This window comes from Nycticebus coucang, chromosome 7 (assembly GCF_027406575.1).
Source record: "Nycticebus coucang isolate mNycCou1 chromosome 7, mNycCou1.pri, whole genome shotgun sequence".
Classification (NCBI taxonomy): domain Eukaryota; kingdom Metazoa; phylum Chordata; class Mammalia; order Primates; family Lorisidae; genus Nycticebus; species Nycticebus coucang.
The window spans coordinates 57,655,050-57,678,435 of record NC_069786.1 but is presented as its reverse complement, the minus strand read 5'-3'; the positions used below and the strand labels follow the sequence as shown (position 1 = coordinate 57,678,435).

General features: G+C 35.6%; 1 protein-coding gene across 7 annotated transcripts in view; it reads right to left on the bottom strand.

Annotated features, from left to right (window-relative positions):
- The window catches only part of SLC4A10 (solute carrier family 4 member 10), a 362,931-nt gene that overhangs the window by 79,442 nt on the left and 260,103 nt on the right, over positions 1-23,386 (bottom strand). For 4 of the 7 annotated variants that reach the window (XM_053596756.1, XM_053596752.1, XM_053596755.1 and 1 more), the window contains exons 8-12: positions 22,556-22,645; positions 17,302-17,459; positions 14,183-14,270; positions 5,902-6,048; positions 1,728-1,828 (exon numbers count right to left, since the gene is read on the bottom strand). In XM_053596756.1, coding sequence (XP_053452731.1) covers positions 1,728-1,828; positions 5,902-6,048; positions 14,183-14,270; positions 17,302-17,459; positions 22,556-22,645 — 584 coding nt within the window. The remainder of the gene's footprint in view (positions 1-1,727; positions 1,829-5,901; positions 6,049-14,182; positions 14,271-17,301; positions 17,460-22,555; positions 22,646-23,386) is intronic. The other 3 variants (XM_053596759.1, XM_053596757.1, XM_053596758.1) reach the window with 1 other exon arrangement.

Below are 23,386 nucleotides of genomic sequence, written 5' to 3'. Positions count from 1 at the left end.
CCCAGATATGATCTAGACCTCATAGTTACATATTAGTAACTATCTTACTAGTCTACGGGTATAGAATCGTTATGTCTTCCTACTGATTGCTTCTATCAGGGAAGAAGGAGTAGGAGAGGGTTGAGAAGAGTGAAATTTCAATTAAAAAAAAAAAAGGACATTTGGAACTCAGAGAAGCTTGCAGAGAACCTGTGAAATTTACACACACTCACAGATGACCTTAGGTTCCACTCCCTGTGTTTGGTAAAACATACACATATTTTTAATTTGGGGGATCCTTTCTGAATAATTTGTTAACCTGTCAAAGCTATAATTCAGTGCAGATTTACTCCACTAGTCTATTTACACATTCATTTATGATTTATATCCCACCTAATCCCCGAGAAGAATTTGATGTGGTTATGAACTATTAATTAGTAATTAATATTTATAGTTTTGATAGAACTTTATATTAAACCATTGCCTTCTAACTACTTATTAGAGCGTACATTAGTCTGAATAGCTGTTATATTACTATGAAATAAATGTGCTTTTAAGCAGTAAAAATCTAAATCCGGAAGTGGGAGTTCATTACAGAGAACAGTGCAAGAGCAGCCCAGATGTACACCAGCAACTCCAGGAGAGCAGATGAGTAATGGATACTTCAAGTCATGTCAGCAACAGAATCTGTGGAAGAACTCTGGAGAAGCGAAGATACCGGATATTGGTGACCTGGGAGGATTTAGGAAGCAGTAAGGAAAAGTGAACTTCGAAAAAAATCTAAGCTATGTGGCATGTTACACCTGAGAAAGAGAAAAAAAAAATACCACCAAAAATAAAAAAGACAGCATTTGAAAGCATGAAAGTAAGCAGAATGAGTAACAAAGCTTCCAGTGAAGGAAAAAGGAAAAACTTGTTTGAACCATCTCAAATTACGTATTACGCCCGAGGAAGATGTTAAGGAAGACGTTAAAGGACATTTCCTCAGAGACAACACATAGATAAAGGGAAAGAACACAGAATTAAAATGCAGAGTTGTCAGGAACTGGAAAGTTAGCTTAGAGGACACACTGCCAGCAGTACAGGAAACGGCCTTGAGGGCAGGAGCACCAAGCCTGCAAAGCCTTTGCAACTGCCTTTAATGATAATGGAGGCTGTGCACACACATTCCCCGAAGAGAGACCCACCCAAGGGTTTCTGATTTTCTGCTCACACATTGCTTGGAGAGAGACAAGCTGTCAAAAAACCATAAAGAACCATTTTAAGAAATAAATTGAAACTTTCATCTCTTCAAAGATGTGTGATTAGAAAAATAAATCATATAGCTCTTTCAAATCACAGCCATAAAAATAAAAAATACCATTATATAGATCCTATTTGCATTTAATGAGATAGGGTCTACAAGACTGAGCTCTCGGTATTCAGTTTTATTTCTATCTTGAACTTGACGCTTTTAGCGGGCTCTTTTGGAAGAGTCAATTGACAGTTTTCTTATTCTAAGAATCTGGGAATGCATTTTATGCATAGCAAAATGTAAGACTTGGTAAGATAAAATGGAATGGTTTTAGTTTAACAGTAATAACAATCATTAGTAACTTCACAGAAATTAAATTAATTGGCATTTTCACCCCCACCCCCTCCCAAGTAGGGATTAAAAATATAAAACAAAATGGATCTGAAAATTCCTGACAGGTAAGAATGGTATGTCATTTGATTCTTGATTTCCCACCCAAGTGATTTTCACTCACCTTCCGGTTCGCTGGAGTTCAGGTCCACTATGTCCTCCGTGAGGCTCAGCTTCCCCGTGGGCTGCTGTTCCGTTTGGCACAGCAGGAATCTTCCTCTTCTCCTGCAGGGAGTTTCTTTGTTTGTTTTGTTTTTTTGTTTCAATTTCAGAAGTTAGTTCTACCAACAGTAACATTTTTTTCCCTCTTGAAGCAATAGGCAGAGTGGCTTAGAACCAAGGAGTTGTTACTTATTTGCTGCTTGAAAGCTGGGAAGTTATGGAGCCTCCCACAGCTTCAGTTCCCTCCTCCATTTACTGGGGGACACAGTTACATCTCTTGTGCCATGCTTGACAGAATTAACTGAAGTGATGGGTGTTTATTCTTTCAACTAATACTAATTGAGTGCATAGTGTGTGTCATTTATTTTCAGGAATGCTAGAGTTGCAAAAATGGGCAAGAAAAAAGCATTCTGTTGGTGAAAAGAGAATAAACTTGTAATATTAGGTAGAGATAGGTGGTATAAAGAAAGGGAAGCGGCAGAGAGAGACCAGGGTGGGAGTAAGGAAGTGTTAGTTATGATGGCATTAGATGCCTGGCACAGTCCAACCAATAAACATTAAAGCTATTTATCACTATTTTAAAAGTGTATTTCCTGGGCCAGGTACAGTGGCTCATGCCTGTAATCCCAGAATTTTGGGAGGCCAAGGTGGAAAGATCATTTGAGGTTAGTAGTTCATGATCAGACTAAATAAGACTAAGATATTACCTCTACAAAAAAACAATAGAAAAATTACCCAGGTATAGTGGTATGAACCTGTAGTCCCAGCTATTTGGGAGGCTAAGGCAGGAGGAACATTTAGAGAGGCCAGTAGTTTGAGATTGCTGTGAGCTATTATGACACCACTGCACTGTACCTAGGTGATAAAGTCAGACCCTGTCTCAGTAAAATAAAAATGAAATCAAATAAAATGAAATAAAAGTATATCCTGGATGATGTCTTTCTAACCAGGAAGTAATCCATAATATGGGTCTTTCTGACTCAGAGATGTCCAAAGGCTATTGCAAAAAAAACAAAAAAAGGGCGGCACCCGTAGCTCAGTGGGTAGAGTGCTGGCCACATACACGGAGGCTGGTGGATCGAAACCCAGCCCGGGCCAGCTAAACAACAATGACAAGTGCAACAAAAAATTGCTGAGCATTGTGGTGGGCGCCTGTAGTCCCAGCTACTTGTTTTATAATGGTGTGTGGGAAGCCAAGTAAAAAAAATAGACCAAGGAAAAGGGAGTTATCAACTCTGTTACATGCTACTGATTGTTAAATTAGATAAAATGCCACCTAAGAACTGACCATGGGATTTAGCATTGTGGAGATTATTGGTAACTTTGTCTATTTTGGGGAAGTGGTAGAGACAAAAGCCTATTGAAATAGGTGTTAAGAGAGAATTGGAGGAGGGAATCCATGCAGGGAGCACGGAGAACCCTTCTGTGGCATTTTGTGGCAAAGGGGAATGAAGAAGAGTAGTTGGCTGGGTAGTGGCATCAAGAGAATTCTAGTTTTTAAAATTAGTGAATTAACAGTATGTTTATGCTACTAAAAATGATACAATACAAAAAAATTGATGAGATAGAGGAGAAAGAGTATAATTGGTAATGTTCTCGAGTAGATGTGAGGAGATAGGTTCTACTACACAAGTTAAAGGCTGACTTAGGGTAGTTTATCAGCAATGACCTGGGAAGGTGGCAGATACTGGCAGGTGGATACTTATGCTGGTGGGAGTCTATGGAAGTTCTTTCTTAATTGTTTCAAATTTCTTGGGGAAGGAGGAGACAAATCACACACAAGAGTGAGGGCCAAAAATGATGTGCTGGAGGTTTGAGGAGAGAAAAACAAGTGATGTACATGGAACATTAAGGGTGCACTTGAGGTGTGTGGTCAGGAGCTTACTGAGAACAGCATGGTAGTTAAATGTTTTCCTTCAGTTTCGGCTGTATGAACACAGGTACAAAGTAAAGAGTTGGATTCTCACAGGGTTGTGGTTTTGACAGGCAAGTACATGGCATGAAAGGAAAGCAAAGAAGTTTAGGGCACACAAACTTTGGAGCAGCAGTTCTCAATTCGTGGTCACACCCCTTTGTAACAATGAAAATACATCATGGCATTAGGAAGGTTGAGAACCACTGCTTTAGAGTGTTTACAATGACTGATGCAAAGTTCTAATGAATATTTTCAGGGTTATCCTTTGAGGTGACAAGTTATTCTTGTCTTAACTGAAGGGACAAAGCTTTAAAAATGCTGTGATTTTCACAGTTCAAAAGAATAAAAACCATGGAATTTATCCCATAGGGGGGAATATTATTTAAACGAGTATGGGGTCAGGGTGCTTAATGTATATTAATTTTATGCCAAATAATAAAGAGTGGACTCACACTATTTATTATTGAATTACAAAGTATATTTTAAAAGTATTAATGTTGAAAAGTAGCATACAGTTTATTGCTAATGGAAACTCATTGGATAGAACTGTGCAGTCTGATGATAGCCAATAACCCCATGTCTACTTAACTTCAAGTCAATTAAAATGAAAAATTCAGTTCTTTACTTGTAGTAGCAATGTTTCTAGTGCTCATTACTGGCTTGATTATTAGACAGCATAGATGTAGAACATTGCCATCATTGCAGAAAGTTCTGTTGGACAGCACCTTTACAAACACCAGTAGAGAGGTTAAAGCATTTGTTCAAGGTCATACAAACGGATAATGGCAGAAACCAGGTGCCTTGATTTTTAAGTTAATGTTCTTTCTACTGCTGCCTCCTAATACCCAGAATCTAGCAATTAATTCTGATGTTAAAGGGTCTCATAAAAATAATAAAAATTACAGACCTTCCAGACCTCAACTTGCTTGAAAGACAGTATTCTTCAAAAATAAAGTGTTTGAAATTGCTTAACTAAAACTTCAATGTGTGAAGAACAAATTGGTTTTACAGTGACATTTGGAAACTTACTCTTAATGTATTAATATTTTCGCTGACTATCTCTAAATAACATCAATTAAGGAGTTTCTATCATTATTTCAGGAAGCATTACATTATGCAAAGTTGTATACAACAAATGAGATAATCTATAATTCCTATAATTACTTCTGAAGCAACTGCTTTTATTTTAATAATATATCAACTGCCATATACGGCTGCAGTTGTAAACTATTGAGAAAAGGAAAGTAGACAGTCTTTAATAATTATAAAATGACCTCAGAATAAAAATATAGAAATGAGATTTCAGATTATTTCCTTTAAAATAACAGTGGGCTTGAGATAACCTTTTCAAGTTCTCCTGTTTGAGAGGTACACTTGCTCATTTGCTCACCTCTGTGCTAACCAGGAAACCTTCTAAGTCCTGGTCCAGGTCAATTAGGCCATCTGTCACTTCAAATAGGGCACCAGAGTCAGACCAAGCTATAATTTACAAAGCAAGGGCCAAAGGCAAGGCTGAGAACATGATGACTGGGAGGGTTTGGGAGGCAGATACAGTAGGCATGAGCTTAATAATTTGGCCACCACTCTCATCAGTGATGCCTGCAGTAAGTAAATGATTGCAAATAACACCAATACTTTTTATTTCTATCTTTCTAAATTGCATGATGATTAAAATACACACTAGATTTTCACAGGCAGAATTTTCATAATTTTTATGCCACATATCCATACGAAAGTAAGGCAATGTAGGAATTATAATTTTAAAATCTTCCCAATTTTTACTGTGATCAGCAGTAATAGGAAGTTTTCTACATAATATAATAAGGCCATACCTTTGAATTTTCCTAATATTTGCCAGTGTCAAAGGGATGTATCAGAACATAGGTAGACAGCAAAGGACTTTTTCCTCAGGCTATTGTTTACACTTTATTAAAATTTATATTTTCCTCCAACGTAACATGTAATATCTTTTAAGCTGTGTCTAAAATCTTTCTAGACATATGGGACTGTTTTATTTGGTAGCTTATTATCAAAATGCCAAGTGTCTCCGTGAGGTGTGCTGGATAGCACCAAGGAAGATTTTGTACCTTCATGCCCCTGCTTTATTAAAGGTTATAACTTAAATCATTTGAGTGTTTTTGATAGTTCTAATATTTTAGGACACACATTTAAAAGAAAACAAAATAATGAGGTTTTAAAGAATATTTTCAAATATACATACCTGGGAAGGAACATTTTTGGGAGGTTCTATTCGAATGCTTGGATCCCATTCACCAGGAGGGAGAACAGTAACCTGATCCAGAAATTCATCAATTCCTGATACCAAGTCATTACGATCTTTAGCTTTGTAAGCAACATCATGAAATACCTTTAGAAAGAACAGAAATATCATATGTAGCTAAGAAACAATGATAAAATCCTGACGTCTTCAGTGTTTTTATCCCGGGTAGCTCAAGTGTGATTATAACAATTTGAAGAACAAGGCAGCTCTGACAATAAGAAAGTTTGTAATGTGCAGCAGTATAATTTAGTTTCATCAATACTATTTTTCTTAGTACGCAACATGAACATTGAAATTTCTTGAGGCAAGTAGCAAGGGGAAGGAAAAGGAAGATGAAAGGTGGTCCATTAAACTCGAGTGAATGACTTAAGCGAGGCAAAGGTTATTTATGTGTGGGAAAGTCAAACTTTCATGAGAAAGCCCTTGCTTAAAATTAGAGATCAAAATTGGTGGAATGTTTTAGAAATTTCAGCAATATTTATATCCTGGCATATATAAACTAATTTGAAAGGTTAGCTTTGTTTCAATTTTGAAAATGATTAGGGTATAAGCTAGTATTTTTTGGATATATGTAGTCATCCCTCAGTATCCACAAGAGATTGCTTCCAAGACTTCCTGCAGATACTAAAATCTATGAAGGCTCAAGTTCCTTATATATAATGGTGTAGTATTTGCATATAACTTACAGACATTTTCTCATATATAGACAGTTCTTAACTTCCCATGGTTTGTCTTACATTTTTTGATCTTTTTAAGGTTCAGAAGTGATATGCACTAGTATGCTTCTCAATTTTAATGGGGTTAAGTCTGCATAAATCTATCTTAAGTTGAAAATATCATATATGTCAAATTAGGATGGATTTATCAGGACATAACCCACTGAAAGTCAAGGAGCAGCTCCACTTTAAATTATCTCTAGATTACTTATAGTATTGAATTAATGCAAGTACTATGCAAATAGCTGTTATACTGCACAATTTTCTATTCATATTGTTTTTATTCATGTATTTTAATTTTTATTGGTTATTTTTCTTGAATATTTTTCTTTTTTGATTTGTAGTTGATGGAATCTGAGGATGTGGAACCCATGGATATGGAAGGCCCAGTGTATATTATATCTATACAGTGCAGAAAGTGTATTTCCATCCAAAGTTTGAGTTACATTTTGTACTTCTGCCCTCCCCACCTGCCATGCCACACACACATGCATCGTGGTAGTCCTTACAACTGCTCAAAGACATTCTAGATCTTCTTCTAGATATATGTCTTTCCTTCCCTTGTTTAATATTTGAATTAAGTATGTTCTACTTAGGTGTACATATATCATTTCTGAATGGAAGTTGAGTGACAATGTGTAACTCATCATATTATCATTTTTTCCCCCTGTTTAGTGACCAAGAAAATACAGATATAGATGGAAACTCAGGCTGAGTGCCTGAGTTATTATAATGAGCAAAGTCTCTCTGCCAGCATTGTGATGCCAGTATTGTGATGTACATTCACCATAACAGAAATAAACCTTTATAGTTTTAAGTCACTAAGACTTTGTTTATTCCTGCTGTATAACCTAATCTCTCCTGACTAACACGGATAAGAATGATATACCTACAAGAAAGTAAAAATAAGGATAAAGAGGAAAAAGTAATTTCAGTAAACATAAATATTTCTGATACTTTTTTTTATTTTGTGTAAGTTGAAATTGAACAGACAAATATTTGAGATTAGGGACTCCTATATTATTCTTTATGCTGACCTAGATGACAGTAACCAGATCTCAAAATTTCCAGGAAAATCCTGTTTTTAAATATGCTATTCTATTTATAGGTCATTTGTTTTACCTTCTCATTTGATACTCAATTTAAACTGCTGCTGAAGTGATATTGAACATTTTAAAAGATGTTTTCTTGACTTTCCAACTAGAAGCACTATATAAAATATCATTGATGTGACAAATATATAGTAATTTGTTTAGGATAATATGAAAATATCAAAGATATGTTCATAGCTTAGTTTTACTTTTAGAAAGAGATTTTTGTTTTTTTTAATTTTAAAAGCACAGATTTCCCTGCCACAAGCCATTGGTTTTATGGCTCAGACTATATTCTTGTAAAGATCTTTACCTGGCCCCATGACCACATCTGAACACTTAGAACCGCAAATGACTTTATTCTTTTCCACTTAGTAGCAATCCTCTTGGAAATTTTTCTTGATTTGATATCATTTAATTTAAAAAATTCCTTTGAAAGCCCTGGCTAGTATGAACAAGGGGAGAGAAGGTTAGGGAAAGGAAGCCCCATGGACCGGCCGAACTGTGACCGCAGTGGCGGGCTGAATGACTTTTTAGAAAACCTAGTGGGCCAAAGGGGGCCATGTCCTCAGGAGCACACCAGAGGCAGGGAGCAAGGACATTTAGGTCCCTATTACCACTGGTCAAGATAGTTTCATGGGAAGGCTCTTGGGGATCTGAGGAGATGGAGCGGGCGAATACTTTACATCAAGAGGGAGAATCCAAAGGAGGTGTCTTAGCTCACTTGGAAAGACTAGAGACTGAAGTGAACAGATCCCGTAAAGGTAAAGGATCTGAAGAGCTACAGAGTGCACAGGCAGTGGGAAGTGCTCTTGAAACCAAGATCCGTAAACTGAGGCTTCTACAAGATGAGCTGAGGGCTGAACTGAAGCAACCACAAGCCGGAGTTAAAGCATTTATTGCCAATGTAGAGATCAGTGAGGAAGAAGATTTGGAAAGAAAACAGGAAACTATGAAAGTCATTTTGTAGGCATATCATTTTACAGAGTGACTTTACAGCCTTTCTAAATGGGCCCCCTCAGAGAAAGTCACTGTGCAACTTGCTGTCATTTACTTACAAAGTGGATCCAAGGGATCAGTTTTTCCAATTTTATGCAAGATTGCTGTATAAGGACCTCACAGTGACTCTTCCCACTGATGTCACTGTTCTGTATCAAGAAATGAAAGCATTATCCACTTCCCAGGAAGAACAGCATGCATCCCATGAAATTCTGTACAAAACCTCTACATCAAGTGTTTGCTTCATTTTCAAAAAAAGGAGAAAAGCTGGATGTAAGCCTGGTCTCCTAGAATATTTTTTTCACTGGAACATGTAAGTGAAGTGAGTGAACTGGTACTATAGACAGTCCAGGCAAGGTCGAGGAAACTGAAGACTTTGACGGCCTCAGACTTCTTCCCTGGGAATCACCCTTGTAATGAGAACAGATACCTACTTCTTCATCAGAATAAGGAACAAATTTGAATTAGACATTGGCATTTTGGGACAATTCCAAGATCGCCTGGTCACTTGTTATAGTGCCTAAAATCATCTATTCTTTTGAGGTATTGATTTGATCATACGTCTTGGTTAAAAATTAGAATGGTTTATGGTTTGATATGAGGCAAAAGCTATGTTGATTGGTTTGATGTAAGCACATCAGATTGTATAAAAAAAAACACATTGTATCCCACATATGCATAAATGTATTCATGATCTATGTGTATATGACTTAATAAAAAAAAAAAGAAGACATTTTATGAAGGAGTGAAATATATCATTCACTCAAGAGTATTTCTAGCTTTTATGGAAGCTTTAAGTAATTCTGCCTCATTTTCCCCTGAGACATTTGAAAAGTTCTTAGAACATTCCAGGTTCATGATAATAAAGTAGAACTTATAGTTAAGAAGGGAAGTGTGTTTAATCTTTGTTTTGGAGCAATGTATTCTAGGCCACTGCTTTATAAATAATATGGTATGACAAAGCAATATGGATAAAGTAATTAGGGTTCAGTGTCTGTAATACTGTTTCCTAAAATATTTTAGTAGAGCACTGAATGTATTAAGTGCCCTATGACAAGCATGGCTGGAAATCCACCCATAAACTTGGTTGTTGTAAAGGGAAACAGACCTTCCCCTCTCCATGTCTTCCATTCCCCTAGTCTGTTTAGTGAGCTGTTTTCTCCCGGTAACCACTGGCCTCTGATCTGCTGGCACTTCTTGTTCCTTGGCTTATGGGTCGGTTCACAGATGTAAAAACCTGTGTGTTTGGCCAACTTCTCCCATTTCAATTCCTGTCCCTCCCTTGCCCGGTCACAGGCGTGATTGCTACCACTGCCCAAGGTCCTGAGCAGCATTCAGGCTTCCTTCTGAAATGGTCACTTCCTAGACCTAACGGTTGGGCAGTAACCTCCATGTGTGCAAGGGACAGTAAAACTGGCTTGTGCCCCCCTTTAGATGGCAGCAGCTGGTGAATAACAGCAAAGTCTCACTTGAAGCCCTTGCCTTCCAGGCATGTGGTGAGGACCAGTGGCTGGAGTTAGCAAAGGATTTTGCCCTTCTCAGATAAGCGATGTCAACAGAATTTTCACAGTGATCATACTCAGGATGAATAAAGCTTTTAATAAAACAGTCTTGTTCTTTTTTTTTTTTTGCAGTTTTTGGCCGGGGTTGGGTTTGAATCCACCACCTCCAGCATATGGGGCCGGCGCCCCACTCCTTTGAGCCACAGGTGCTGCCCAAAAGAGTCTTGTTCTTTAAAAAAAAAAAAAAAAATTGCTTTGAGAGATCACATGATCCTATATCCTACTTTGGATAATGAATGTCCAAATTCATCTGACAACTGACTTCCTATTATTTTAAAGGTCTTTAAAGATAGTAGACACCGCAATTTGTTTGATTTTAAATTACAAACAGAGTTTACTCTTGTTTCCCTAGTACCAGTTTCACCAATAACCTAATTGAAATTGCTTTTCTACCCTCTCTTTGTCTAGCTAACCTAACATTCTGATTTCAACACATCTGACTTCTCAGAAAAGCCTTCCCTGACCCCCTCTTAAAGAAGATAAGACACTTTGTTAATATTTTCCTAACACCTTCTCCTTCTTCTTGATAGCTTTCACTGTAATTATAATTACTTCTTATAATTAATTGTTAATTATATAATTAGATGTTTAATGCCTGTTTCCTCAGATTAAACATTCAATAAATGTTTATCAAACAATTTAAGTGCTAGGGATACAGCAGTGCACAAAGCCAGCAAAAAGCCATGCCCTCAGGGAGCTTACATTCTCAGGATGGGGGTGAGTGAAAGAGAAATAATATAAATGAGTATGTGTTTAGGTGGATGATGGAAAGTGCTATGGAGAAAAATGAAGCAAGGAAAGAGAATAAGGGTATGATGGGGAGAGGCGGCAATTGTAAATACATGTTTAAAAAGTTTAGAAAGCCTTCAATGACTAGGTATTTCAGCTGCCATGCTGCTACCCAGAGGAAGAGCTTTCCAGGCAGAAGCAATCAATCTCCAGTACAGAACATGCATATCATGCTTGAGAAGCAGAAAAGGGCCAAGTCCTGGGGAGGAGTGAGCAGGAGGGAGAGTAGTCTGAGCAGTAAGATGGAAGGGGCTGAAGGACATCCTGCAGGACTTTGTAGATCATCATAAGAACTTTAGCTTTAACTGTGAATGAGAGAGGAAGTTACTGGAGGGTCTTGAGCAGAAGAGATATCACTCTAGCTATTGCATTGAGAGCAGAATGAAGCGGGGCAAGGGCAGGAAAACAACTAAAAGGCAATTACAATTATAGAATAATAATGGTGACAGGGACCAAGTGATAGTGAATATCAGGTGATAGTGCAGAACTTGAGAAGGACTATAGTAGGATCCTGGGTACATTGTAACAGTCAGGCCAGGAGGATTTACTGACAGGTTGGATTTAGGGTATGAAGACCAGAGGAGGCAAGGACAGCTTCAGGCTTGCCCCATGAGGCCGGTGACCATGCTGTTAATTTCCACCACTTTATCTCCAATATATAGTAGGCAATAAAAATATATTCATCACAATAGTAACACAAAATAAGTACTAGTATTATTAGTCCCAGTTTAAAGATGAGGAAATTGAGGTAGAGAGAGTTGAGATTATTTAACTCATCCAAGATCATACAACTAAGAAGTAGCTTTCCTTTCTCCCTTCCTTCTTTTTATTTTTTTCTCTTTAAAAGATAGGAGAGTATAGGTCATTTTTGTGAATTGAGATAAATGATAGAATAAGGAAGGAGAAACTGACAATGAAGGAGCCAAGGTTGACAATATAAAAATGAAAACAATAGTACTTAGATTGTAGGATACAAATTACCATATCATTTATTTCATAGTCCTGTAAAAAAATGCAAAATATTAATAAATATGGAAACACTAAAAGCAAATATACTATGAGAGTTCTACATGTATCAGACCAGCTTTGTGGTCATTATGAAACTATTCATTCTCCTGTCTTCTCTCAAATTTCCTCTTTTTTTTTTTGCAGTTTTTGGCTAGGGCTGGGTTTGAAACCACCACTTCCAGCATATGGGGCCGGTGCCCTACTCATCTGAGCCACAGGTGCCACCCTCTCTCTCTCTCTCTTTTTTTTTTTTAGAGACAGAGTCTCTATTGCCCTCGGTAGAGTGCTATGGCATCACAGCTCACAGCAACCTCAAACTCCTGGGCTTAGGCGATTCTCTTGCCTCAGCCTCCTGAGTAACTGGGACTACAGATGCCCACCCCAACCCCTGGCTATTCTTCGTTGCAGCTTGACCGGGGCTGGGTTCGAACCCATTATCCTTGATATATAGGGCCAGTGCCCTGCCCACTGAGCCACAGGCGTGGCTCCAAATTTCCTAAACAGAGTAAGTTACTCATTTTAGTGGAATGAATTATGTCCTCCCAAAACGTATGTCAACCTGGATCCTCAGAACATGATCTGATTAGAAATAAGGGTTTTATAGATGTAATTAAAATAAGGGTCTCAAGATGAAATCATCCTAGATTAGGGTGGGCCCTAAATCAATAGCAAATGTTTTTATAACAGAAAATGAAAAGACATAACAGAGCTACAGCAGGGGGAAAGGCCATGTGAAGATGGAGACAGAAATCAAAGTTCTGCTGCCACAAGTCGAGGAATACCAGGAGCCACCACAAGCCACCGATAGATGGAAGAGACAAAGACAGATCCTCTCCTACAGCCTTTAAAGGGAGTGTGACTCTGCAGACACCTTGACGTCAGACTTCTGGCCTCAAAAATGTAAGAAAACAAAAATTACCTTTGTTTTAAGCCATGTAGTTTGTGATAATTTTTTCTGGCAGCTCTAGAGCACTAATGCACTCAGTAAGTTGGTTCTTTTTCAAAACTGATAAAAAAAGTATCTCTTCCAGATTTCGGTTTTCTGTGTGTAAATATCAATAACTAATTCATATAAAATAATAAAATATAATTTGAACGTATAGAAGAATTTATTGAACCCTAAAAACAAACTCATATTTAACAAACCTAAGGTAAGTCCTGGACAATACTAACTAGATCTTCTTACAGAATTTTCAAGTATCTGCAACCATGTACTTCAACAAATACATTACTAAATCATTTAGGTGGTATTCTAGAAAATGTATAATCTCATTTGTTCATTTACTACTGAATTTTGGATCAATGCCCCTTCTGTGATCTACTACATCTGTTCTTCCTTTTAACAATGAGAACAAATTTCCATAATGTGTTAAAGAATCCAAATGAAAGGAAATAATTGCAGGATACTACTCTATGTTCTTATAGTTACGATCTTACATTTCTGAGGCATCCACCTCTTTGAGAAGTTAATGAAAGCTTTTTCCAATCCAAAAAGTTATCTACATTTAATTTTTTTACATAGAAGAATTTGTGTGCTATGTCAGGCAGATCGCAAGTCCCTTAAAATCCATTCATGGGTCCTCTAACAGTCCAAAGAGTCTCAGGTCAAGAACATCTGTATTTAGGCAATTTTAGAGAGTTGGTAGGTGTTGTATGGCCTTTTGGCATCATATTTACTATTCGGATATTACTGCCATCATTTTTTTCCCTTTGGACCTTAAACTTTTATTCCTTCAAAAAAGAGTTGCAATGATAACAGCAATACATGTACTTTAACACATATACCATAATGGGAATATTAATTCATATAGTCTAAGTGCCACTAAACAAATTTTCTTTAGAATATGAAGTTCTTTCTAAAACACTATATTCATATGCATAAATCCCTTACCCCTCTGGAACAAAGTTTTCCAAAGGAAATTTTATAGTGGAAGCATGGGAGATTGGAATTCAATGCAGAGAAATCTGATTCACAGCAAACTGTCATGAGAACAGGACCCACAAAAGTTAGGTGTACCTAGTGGGGATAATGTTCCCAATGAAGTAGAATAAATACCTCATCTGTCATTAGGGTTGCAATTGATCTGCCAATCTCATGGTACTGTTGACCCTTTCCCACAGGTCCCAGAAGAATGAACAAAAATCTGTAATTAAGAAAAAGGAAATGTAAGAGAAAAAAGAAATGTTTCGTGATAGAAATATAAAAATACTTTTAGTAGTACAGAATCACTCATCTCAAAGGAATTAGTGAGAACAGAGATTTTGCTGTGAAACACTGCCATAGTTTTTCACAGTTCATTATTATTTTGAACATTTTACAATGATTGACTCATGTGTACCATCCGGGAGCAACAGGAATGTGTGGTTATTTTTACCTCAGTATTTCCCCATTTAGTTGGCTGTACAGCCTATGCAGTTGTTACTGGGTATTGTAAGAATTCTATAATCCTTCAAAAACAAAGGTGGGAAAATCAAAATCTTATTAAACCTTTCTAAATTTCTTTCTAAAGAAAGAAAACTCGTACGTGTACATAAAATGGATAGCAGGTTCAAAGGGGGAAAAAGTAATACAATAGTAAAAATGAGGAGAGAATATATGGTCAAGAAAAAGTAGATTTGTGTAAAATTTATATTAAATATAAACAAGTATTGTAAGGAATCACTTAGGCAGAAGAGAATGGGGAGTTAGTAATATATTAATTCCAAAGGTAAAGAAATAAAAATAGCAGCTACACTATACTATGCCACCTAAATTAGGTCAAAGGTTTGTCAAATTCATCATCACAACTTGTGCTTTTAAAGAAATCAATATATGCTCTAATATTAGAGAAGTGGTAATTTCCCTGTCTCTGAGGTCAGTGCTTTAGGGAAATCATGAAAATTAAAGAATGACCCATATTCTAAAGTATTATTATATGGTGTTAATTTGTTAAATGGTTTATGCTATTAAGTATGAAGACTAATTAATTGCTTTATAAGGTACACTAAAATATTTACCATAATTCTACCCTTCATTTAGTGATAAACTTTAGTGACTATACATGTTTTTACATAATACATATATTGCAGAATCTTAGAGGATATGACAATTTTTTGTGTGAGTTGTAATTGAATCCAAGCAATTCCTACTACATAGAAATGTTCACAATACATTAAAAACAGGAATAGTTTAATGTGGTGACAGATGCTTTATCAAGTATAATACTTTAAAGAAATTTCCTAACCTATGTACATCTTGCTATTTTTCTGGTTCCCATTGCATGGGCTATTTATAAAGTCCTAAAAGATTATTTTCTGACATTTCTACTATGTGTTGCCATTATATTGATGGGGTGCCCTTTTGCCTTCCTATGAAAGGATAATTAGAAACCCTGAATGACTTTCTTTATTCTACTTGTCTAACTAATCTCCTTCCATTTTTCACCTTTCCTAACTAAATAGTCTAGTCTTTGAATTTCCCCTTCCGCAGTTGCTCTCCAGTGCCCCTAATTTTCCTCCATTGTTCTCTACACATACTTTGCTATCTCAGTACGAAATGAGGTCACCTAAACCTGACAGTTTTCAAAGTGAGAGTACGTAACCCTATTATGGCTCTTCTCTATTCCTGGAAATTTCTCTTTTCTTTTGAAATACAGGACCTATCCTTGTCATAAATAGCCATCATTTACTCATACATAGTTCACTACACACCTTCCTAAGTGGTGAATGAGAATGTCCTGCTTGGAAGATTGAAAAGGAATTTTACACTTCTCCAATAATACCTCTACGATTAGTAGACATCTTAAAGCTGAATCCCAGATTCCCAGAAACTTGGCATGGGTTATAGACTGTACATAGAAAACCACAGCCTTGATTATACCGTCAGATGCCACTTCAGTGTGCTCAATTTACCCTTTTCATTTGTTAACAGAAGTTGACGTTCATCAGAAATCTCAGTGGTCTTCAAACAGAATAAACAGAAACTTCTTTCTATAACCTGAATGAAGTCAGACATAGGTGTTTGAACACTAAATCCCATTCAAGTCAGCTGAGTTTTAACAAAATGAGGCCTCTCCTGACTGCACCATTGCATATTTCTGGAATATCTTATCCATAATCAAAGCATAGAGTGACATAATCTGTTGTGTTATATGGCCAAGGTTCTATAAAGGGAACATTATTCTGCAAACCCAGTTCCCACAGCACCTGAACTCATCTCATTTTTACTTGGCTAAAGCATTCAATGTTCGGAAGAGGAGGCATTTGAACAGTATCTGAGTCAGCTGTGGCATCAAACAAAGGGCACCAGTCACGTAGGAAACAGGGCCCTATATAGGGGCCCTAATTTGCTGTGGGAACAGGACTAGAGTGAAAGGCTATCTGTATATAAGTATTGCATTTGATAGTTTGTGTAGAGAAAAAGAAAACAAACAAGGTTCCTAGATAAATTGCTAGGAACTCAGGGTGCTAAAGTCAATATTCTGTTTTTTCTTTTTATTTTGTTAATGATTTTACCCATAGATAACTTTATATCAATAGACAACATAATTCAGTTTGTATTATCCCTAAGCCATAAATTTTTATGTGTAGTTAAATGAAAAACAAGTTCAGGTAATAAAATTAAACTTGTACTTTTGACTTGGATTCAACCACACTCCAAGTGATTTTTTAGGCCCTGCGTGTGGGAGGCACATTGTGCCTAGGATTAAAACATACAGTATATTTGATGCGGCAGAGACTTTCTTAATAAGGGTGGTTACATGCATTTTGAGGACCTACTCATTCAAGCTTAAGTCAAACCTTGGAAATCTTGATCTTTTTAAATTTGACCACACTCATACACAAGACCCTCTCTTTCTTTAGTATACAGTTTAATCTAATTTTTGAGAAAAGACTAATACTTTATCACTTCTTTTACCAAAAATTTAAAAAAGGATTTGTATGGTTATATAGACCAGGGTACCCAGAGATGAGGAGCATGCCTAGAATAAAACATGAGACATTTGAGAGGGAGTAGGAAAAAATAGAATAATTTATAAAACACTTTTCCCTCCCCTGTGATCGAAAAGAAACAATAGTTTTATGGATTACGCATTAGTTTATAGTCAAAATTTAACTGAAAATCATATTTAACCCCCATTTTCCTACAAAAAAATATGTTAAGAAAGTGTAAAACAATGTTCTTATACATTTTACCTGGTTGGGATTGGAACTTCAGCTAGTCCTTGGAGCAACACAGCTGGAGACAACCTGACAAATGCAACCACAGTTCGATCTAAGAACTCCAATTCTCCAACTAAGATGTTTGATGCTTCAGCACCTGGAGGAATCTTTTTCATAAAATGTAGATCAACCTGCGACCATCACAAAGTAAATAAGGTAAGTCAAAATTGGAAAAATTTGATAAATCATATTCTAGCCTAAGATCTTACATATACCCTGTTCCCCAAAAATAAGACATCCTCCGAAAATAAGACCTACTTACAGGAAAGATAAGATGTCCCCTGAAAATAAGACCTAGCGCATCTTTGGGAGCACACCTTAAAATAAGACACTGTCTTATTTTTGGGGAGACAGGATAGCAACCCATCAAAAATTTAGTTTAAATAAATATACACAAACATCTCATTTGCTCTTTTTCTATAACTTTGTTCTTTAATTGTGAATTATTTTAATTTGTCATTAATAAATTAAATACTCTACTTTTTCTATTCACTATTTTTAAAAGAAACGTCTTCAGTATTAATAATTTTCCCTGAAATTGTTCAGGGGAAATTATCCAATACAAACATAAATTTTTGCAAGGGAAATATACATACTCAATTAAATAAATCTACTTTAACTATAATTTAAAGAATTTACCAACATTTACTATTTCATACGACATTACCTTAATTTTTGTATGCAACATATTTCAATTAATACACAAAATTATCTCAAAAAAAATATAACCACATTTCTCCTTACACTATGAATTATGACTTTAGATTTTTCTCTTTTTTTCTAGTTTGTTCTATATTCATCATACTCTATTCTTGAGCTAATAATTCTTCAATTTTATTTTTCCAGGAGAGAATTTAGATACAACAGAGTAAACAGATAAAAATATTAACATTTGGAGTTGCTGAAGAGCCATAGTTGAATTCCGACATGAGATGTCTGTGATTGAAATGAATGCACACAGAACAAAAGCAATCATTAACAAGAAGGAATGCTGAGAGCAAAAGGCGAAGTCAGGAAAATGAATGTAAAATATCCTTAAGAATAGATACCAATGTTTATGTACATGAAAATTAAGCTGTGATGCTAAAGGAAATTTTAAAAAGTCTGTATCTTGTTTCTAATTCATTTGAATTGCTTTTTATGTTTTCAGGGGAAAAGAGTTTATCTGCTCTAGTAGTTGGTTTTATTCCCTCATGTTAACAAAATGGGGGTCAAGAATCAAAGTGAGAATAGCCAAGAGACAGAAGAAAGAGCTCTGGCAAATATGGGTGAAGGTGAAAATACTTTTAAGCCAGATAGCTCTTTTACAGGCCTAATGATTTGAGAATATTTATTCTAAAATTTAAGATGAAGAAATTAAAATTTCTTGGAGTAACTTAGAAAATTCAAAATAACACTTTAGTGACTAAATACATTGCTTTTTGAAATTAAGACCCCTAAATAGATATTTGGAAGGCTTATAACTAATTAATCTTCCTGGGGGATAAGGGTACCAGAAGACACAAAATCTAGTATATACAGTATGTATTTTATCACAAGGATTAAATACAAAAATAATCTGTAGTACTTCATCAGAAAGTACCAAATAGAACAAATATTTCATTTTAAAGAAAAGAATGATGTAATAAAGCCAAACTACTTATAAAAAGAAATAAATGACAAATATTACAAATTCTAAAGATTTTAACCCACAAATATACTCACAAATATAAACTTGTAAATTTATAAAGTGTATTGGATTGTACAATAAATATGTTACTTTTGTAAGATCTAGAATTTTAATTTATAGATAACAAAAGTATTTAATGAGGTCATATTTTATGAAATTTGTGCCAGCATTTTTGCAAGTTTATTTGTAGCTAGGAGAAATGTACAAAATGAAAATGCTTTAAATTAGTAATGCTTTACATTTCCATTATAATACAAAAATTCCCAAGAAACTTATAAAAGACTTTCTATACACTGTTAAGAAGTGAGAAAAACAGGGGCAGTGCCTGTGGCTCAAAGGAGTAGGGTGCTGGCCCCATATGCCGGAAGTGGTAGGTTCAAACCCAGCCCTGGCCAAAAAAAAAAGAAGTGAGAAAAACATAATAAATTTCCATAAGTCTTTACGCAGCTTAAGGAATAAACAATTAAGTTTTTCTCCTCAGCGGAAAAATTAGTGATATAAAACTAATAAATTGCAACAAAATTTAAAATGAGAAAATATCTTATAAAGAAAATTTGTAATTGATAATCAAAGCATCACATTGGTAATAGTTGAAGTTTAAATTCCACCTAGAAAACTTCCTTTAAACTCATCCATTGCAGCAAATGCCATAGTTTCAACTATTAAAGTCCATGCCTCAGGCAAATGGCAATTAATTTAATTAAACCAAGAAATATATAGTATATCACATTAGTTTAATTTTATAAAAGTAAATATATGGTCCTTACACAGTTTTTAAATTATATAATACCTAATGTAACATTTAAAAAGAGCATTAAAATATACAAAATTTAATTTCAGAATTAGCAAATTTATCTTTTGATTTAAAATGTATAAAATTATAATTATATATTTGGGTAGACATTATACTTATTACACATTATTATTCTTAAAGTAGATATATATTTGGGGGTAATAGATTATATATTTCCCAATTATATTATTATAAATTATATTATTCCTAGAGTAGCCCTATATTATTGCATTTTTGTACTATATAATTTGTGAAGAATCTTATCTGGCAAACAAACTGCCTTTTAATATAACAAATGATCATGTTTAAGGACCACAGTTTAATCTTTTATAAAATTACAACCTCCTAATATAGTTCTCAGGACCGAAATTGAAGTATTTCCCTAAGACAATCCTCAAGTGGGCTCAAACACTTGGAATGGACATAAAGAAATCCTGGAAATTTCTGGTCCTCAGAACAGGATCTTGCCCAGCATCTTGAAAGAATCAAGTTACACTATTCTGGGTCTGCATTCACCTGCATGCTTCTGGGTTCTCCAAGCCCCATCTTTATGCAAAGAAGGGAAAGTCCTTTATTCTAGGTATTTGGTGTGACACTTAAGCCGTAACACTGAGTTGAAGGAAAAATGGGTGGTAATTTAGGAAGAAAATTAAAGTCTTAAGCCCATTACAGTAAGTACAAGAAAATGTACAGAGATTCCCTCGGGGAGAAAAAGGGTCTCAACAATAAGTAGGCAGTGTTCTCCAGTAGCCTTCTTACTCTCTCTGGGATTCAGCTTTTTGTCTAACTAAATGAGATGTGTAAGGTTTCCTACCATTCTAGGATTTAATTATCTAACTCTTTGTAACATGTTTCACATACTGAAGCTTGATACAGAAAAAAGTTATTTCTACACAGAAAACTAAGGGAAGGCTTCTTTGGGTTCTTTGAAATGAAAAGAACATCACCAACATTAAAAAGCCATTAAAACACAGAGAAATAGTATTTTAACATATCTGCTTTTTAAAAGCATTATAGGAAGCTGAAACCTGACAATTCAGGTTATAGCCTAAATCAGTGGTTCTCAACCTTCCTAATGCTGCAACCCATTAACACAGTTCCTCATGTTGTGGTGACCCCCAACCATAAAATTATTTTCATTGCTACTTCATAAGTGTAATTTTGCTACTGTTATGAATCGTAATGTAAGTATCTGATATGCAGGATGGTCTTAGGCGACCCCTGTGAAAGGGTTGTTCAACCCCCAAACAGGTCATGACCCACAGGTTGAGAACTGCTGGCCTAAATTTTTCCTTATCATTTGAATACATGATAAGGAAAGAGTACATTTGATGGCCCTATCCACTGGAAGGATTAAAAATGTGAGGTTGAATGTAGATAGAATATAGGATCAGCTCATGTGGATCAATCAAGACTTCTCTTAACATTTCAAAAATTTACTGGGGCTTAATGGTCAAAGTAACCTGGGGAGTAGCTGAGTTTTAAAAAATTCACTACGAAACTGAAATTGTAAGGAAAAAAAAAACACCTTAATTCACACACCTGCAAAATCTGGCACTAAAATTTGCTTCCATAGTGATGGATCACAACTGTTCTTTCCAAACTCTACTTCTCTGCCCTCCGGTTTATAACGTAAGAAGTGTTACTCATTTTTATTTTTGTTTTTAATTCCAAAATTAAAGGTTTAAATTGTTTTGAATCTTGAAGCAGTCATTCAACAAATACATCCCAAACACCTTTCAAGGCACTAAATGTCCAGTGGAAACCAAACATATTGCATTCTGGTCTAGTATCTATTTTTGACACTATCATTTCTACTACTACTACTACCACTACTAATAATAAAAGTAACCAATTTCTGTTAAGCACCTACTGTATATCAAGAACTGTGTCAGGCTCTCTCTACATTTTATCTCTGTAAATCTTCATAACAAAACTATAAGTAAATATTTTTATTTTGCAAATGAGAAGGCTGAAGTTTAGAGAACCTCTCTGAAATCAGATAGTTTATAAGGGCTAGAGTCAGGATTTAAGATCTCCTGTTTTTTCACAAAAGCCATAATCTTGCCAATGTACTAGACTGTGAACAGGGGCTAAGGAACGCAGGTGGCTGGCATTAAATGGAGGGCTCTAGAAATTTAACTTGCCTATCAAAAGATCGAATGGGCCAGTGAAGGGAATTGCAATGAGGAAGAAAAGAATTGAAGGAAAGAAAATTTATTTTTCACTCTTCTGTAGTTTTAATTGTTTTGGGGGGAGAGTCTGAGATGAGACTATTGTCTTCAATTGGTGATCTTCATTTTCTTTCATATGTGATGAAATATTTTTGAAGGCTGTGAAAATAGGTCACACAACTAAGCAAAATAATATGAAGGTATGATAATCAGTGTAGAAAAGTTATATTTTTTTTTAAAGTTAAAAGGTTAATTTATTCCAAAGAAAGAGCTATGTGGTTTATAACAATTGTTTCTGAAAATGTTAAATATGCCCTTGTTCCACTGCTAGTGCCTGCAGAAATAAATGAGCAACTTATGCCATTGGTTTTAAGGTATTGTTTCAAATTAAGAATGTCAGAAATTAAATGTATAGCAGTTTGTGACAACTTTTTTCCAACTTGGAGATGAATGAAGATGTAATGCTTTAAAAAGAGAATTTGTAGAGTGGCAGATGGAATGCATTTGAACTGGCTTAATGTTTGAATCACATGCCTCCATATAGTGAAATGAGCTTTGAACCACCATGGAAATGCCTTGAGAGACCCTCACCTCTCTCTCTTGCTGGTGTGGAGGTCCTTTTTCATGCCTTTGTTTCATCCCACATGGACTAGTATGCCCCTTTTGTTGGCCTCCCAGTCCCTGCACGCATAATTAACAGACTTAAGCTGGTACACCATGCTCCCAGGGAGACTCCGCCAGGCACCAGAGGGAGAGCATGCACGTAACTAGGCCTAGATTATTAAGGCATTGTCAGAGGGATTCTGAAACAGGTCCAAGGAGCTGATTACTATTAGTCTTTTCAGAACCGCGATTCAGGCTACTTCTGCTGCCGCCTCCCATTCCCGACTCCTCCCACTGCTACAATCGTTGCCAGTGCTAAGGGCTTTATGAAAATGTTATTCTGAGTTATTACTGTTTCAGCCACTCAGATACAGAGAATTATTGCTCCTCCTTATTTTTACCCAAGATCGAAACTCCTCATCTTTTCTGTTCAGCTGTTAGTTTGACATAGTTGACCATTGGAACATAAACAATGTCAGGAATTGCTAACCCTAATCACATTATTTTCCCTGAATTATTATCTTCTTAGAATATATTCAACTAAATGATTTCATCTGAATTGTCTCCAATTAGATGTATTCCTCAACAGGCAGCCCTTAAATATGTTTTTATTCAAAACTCTGCTCAGTTTTTACTATGTTCTTGTAGAATTACCTCATACTAATGCCTTTGTCTGAGATATGGTGACCATGAAAATTTATGTTATATAATATGATTTGCTTTCACATAAACAAAAGAAAAGTTATTTTGAAAATAAAAACCAGCAAATGTTTTTAAACAATACATTAAATTCTCTTCAATTCCCAGTGAAAATTATTC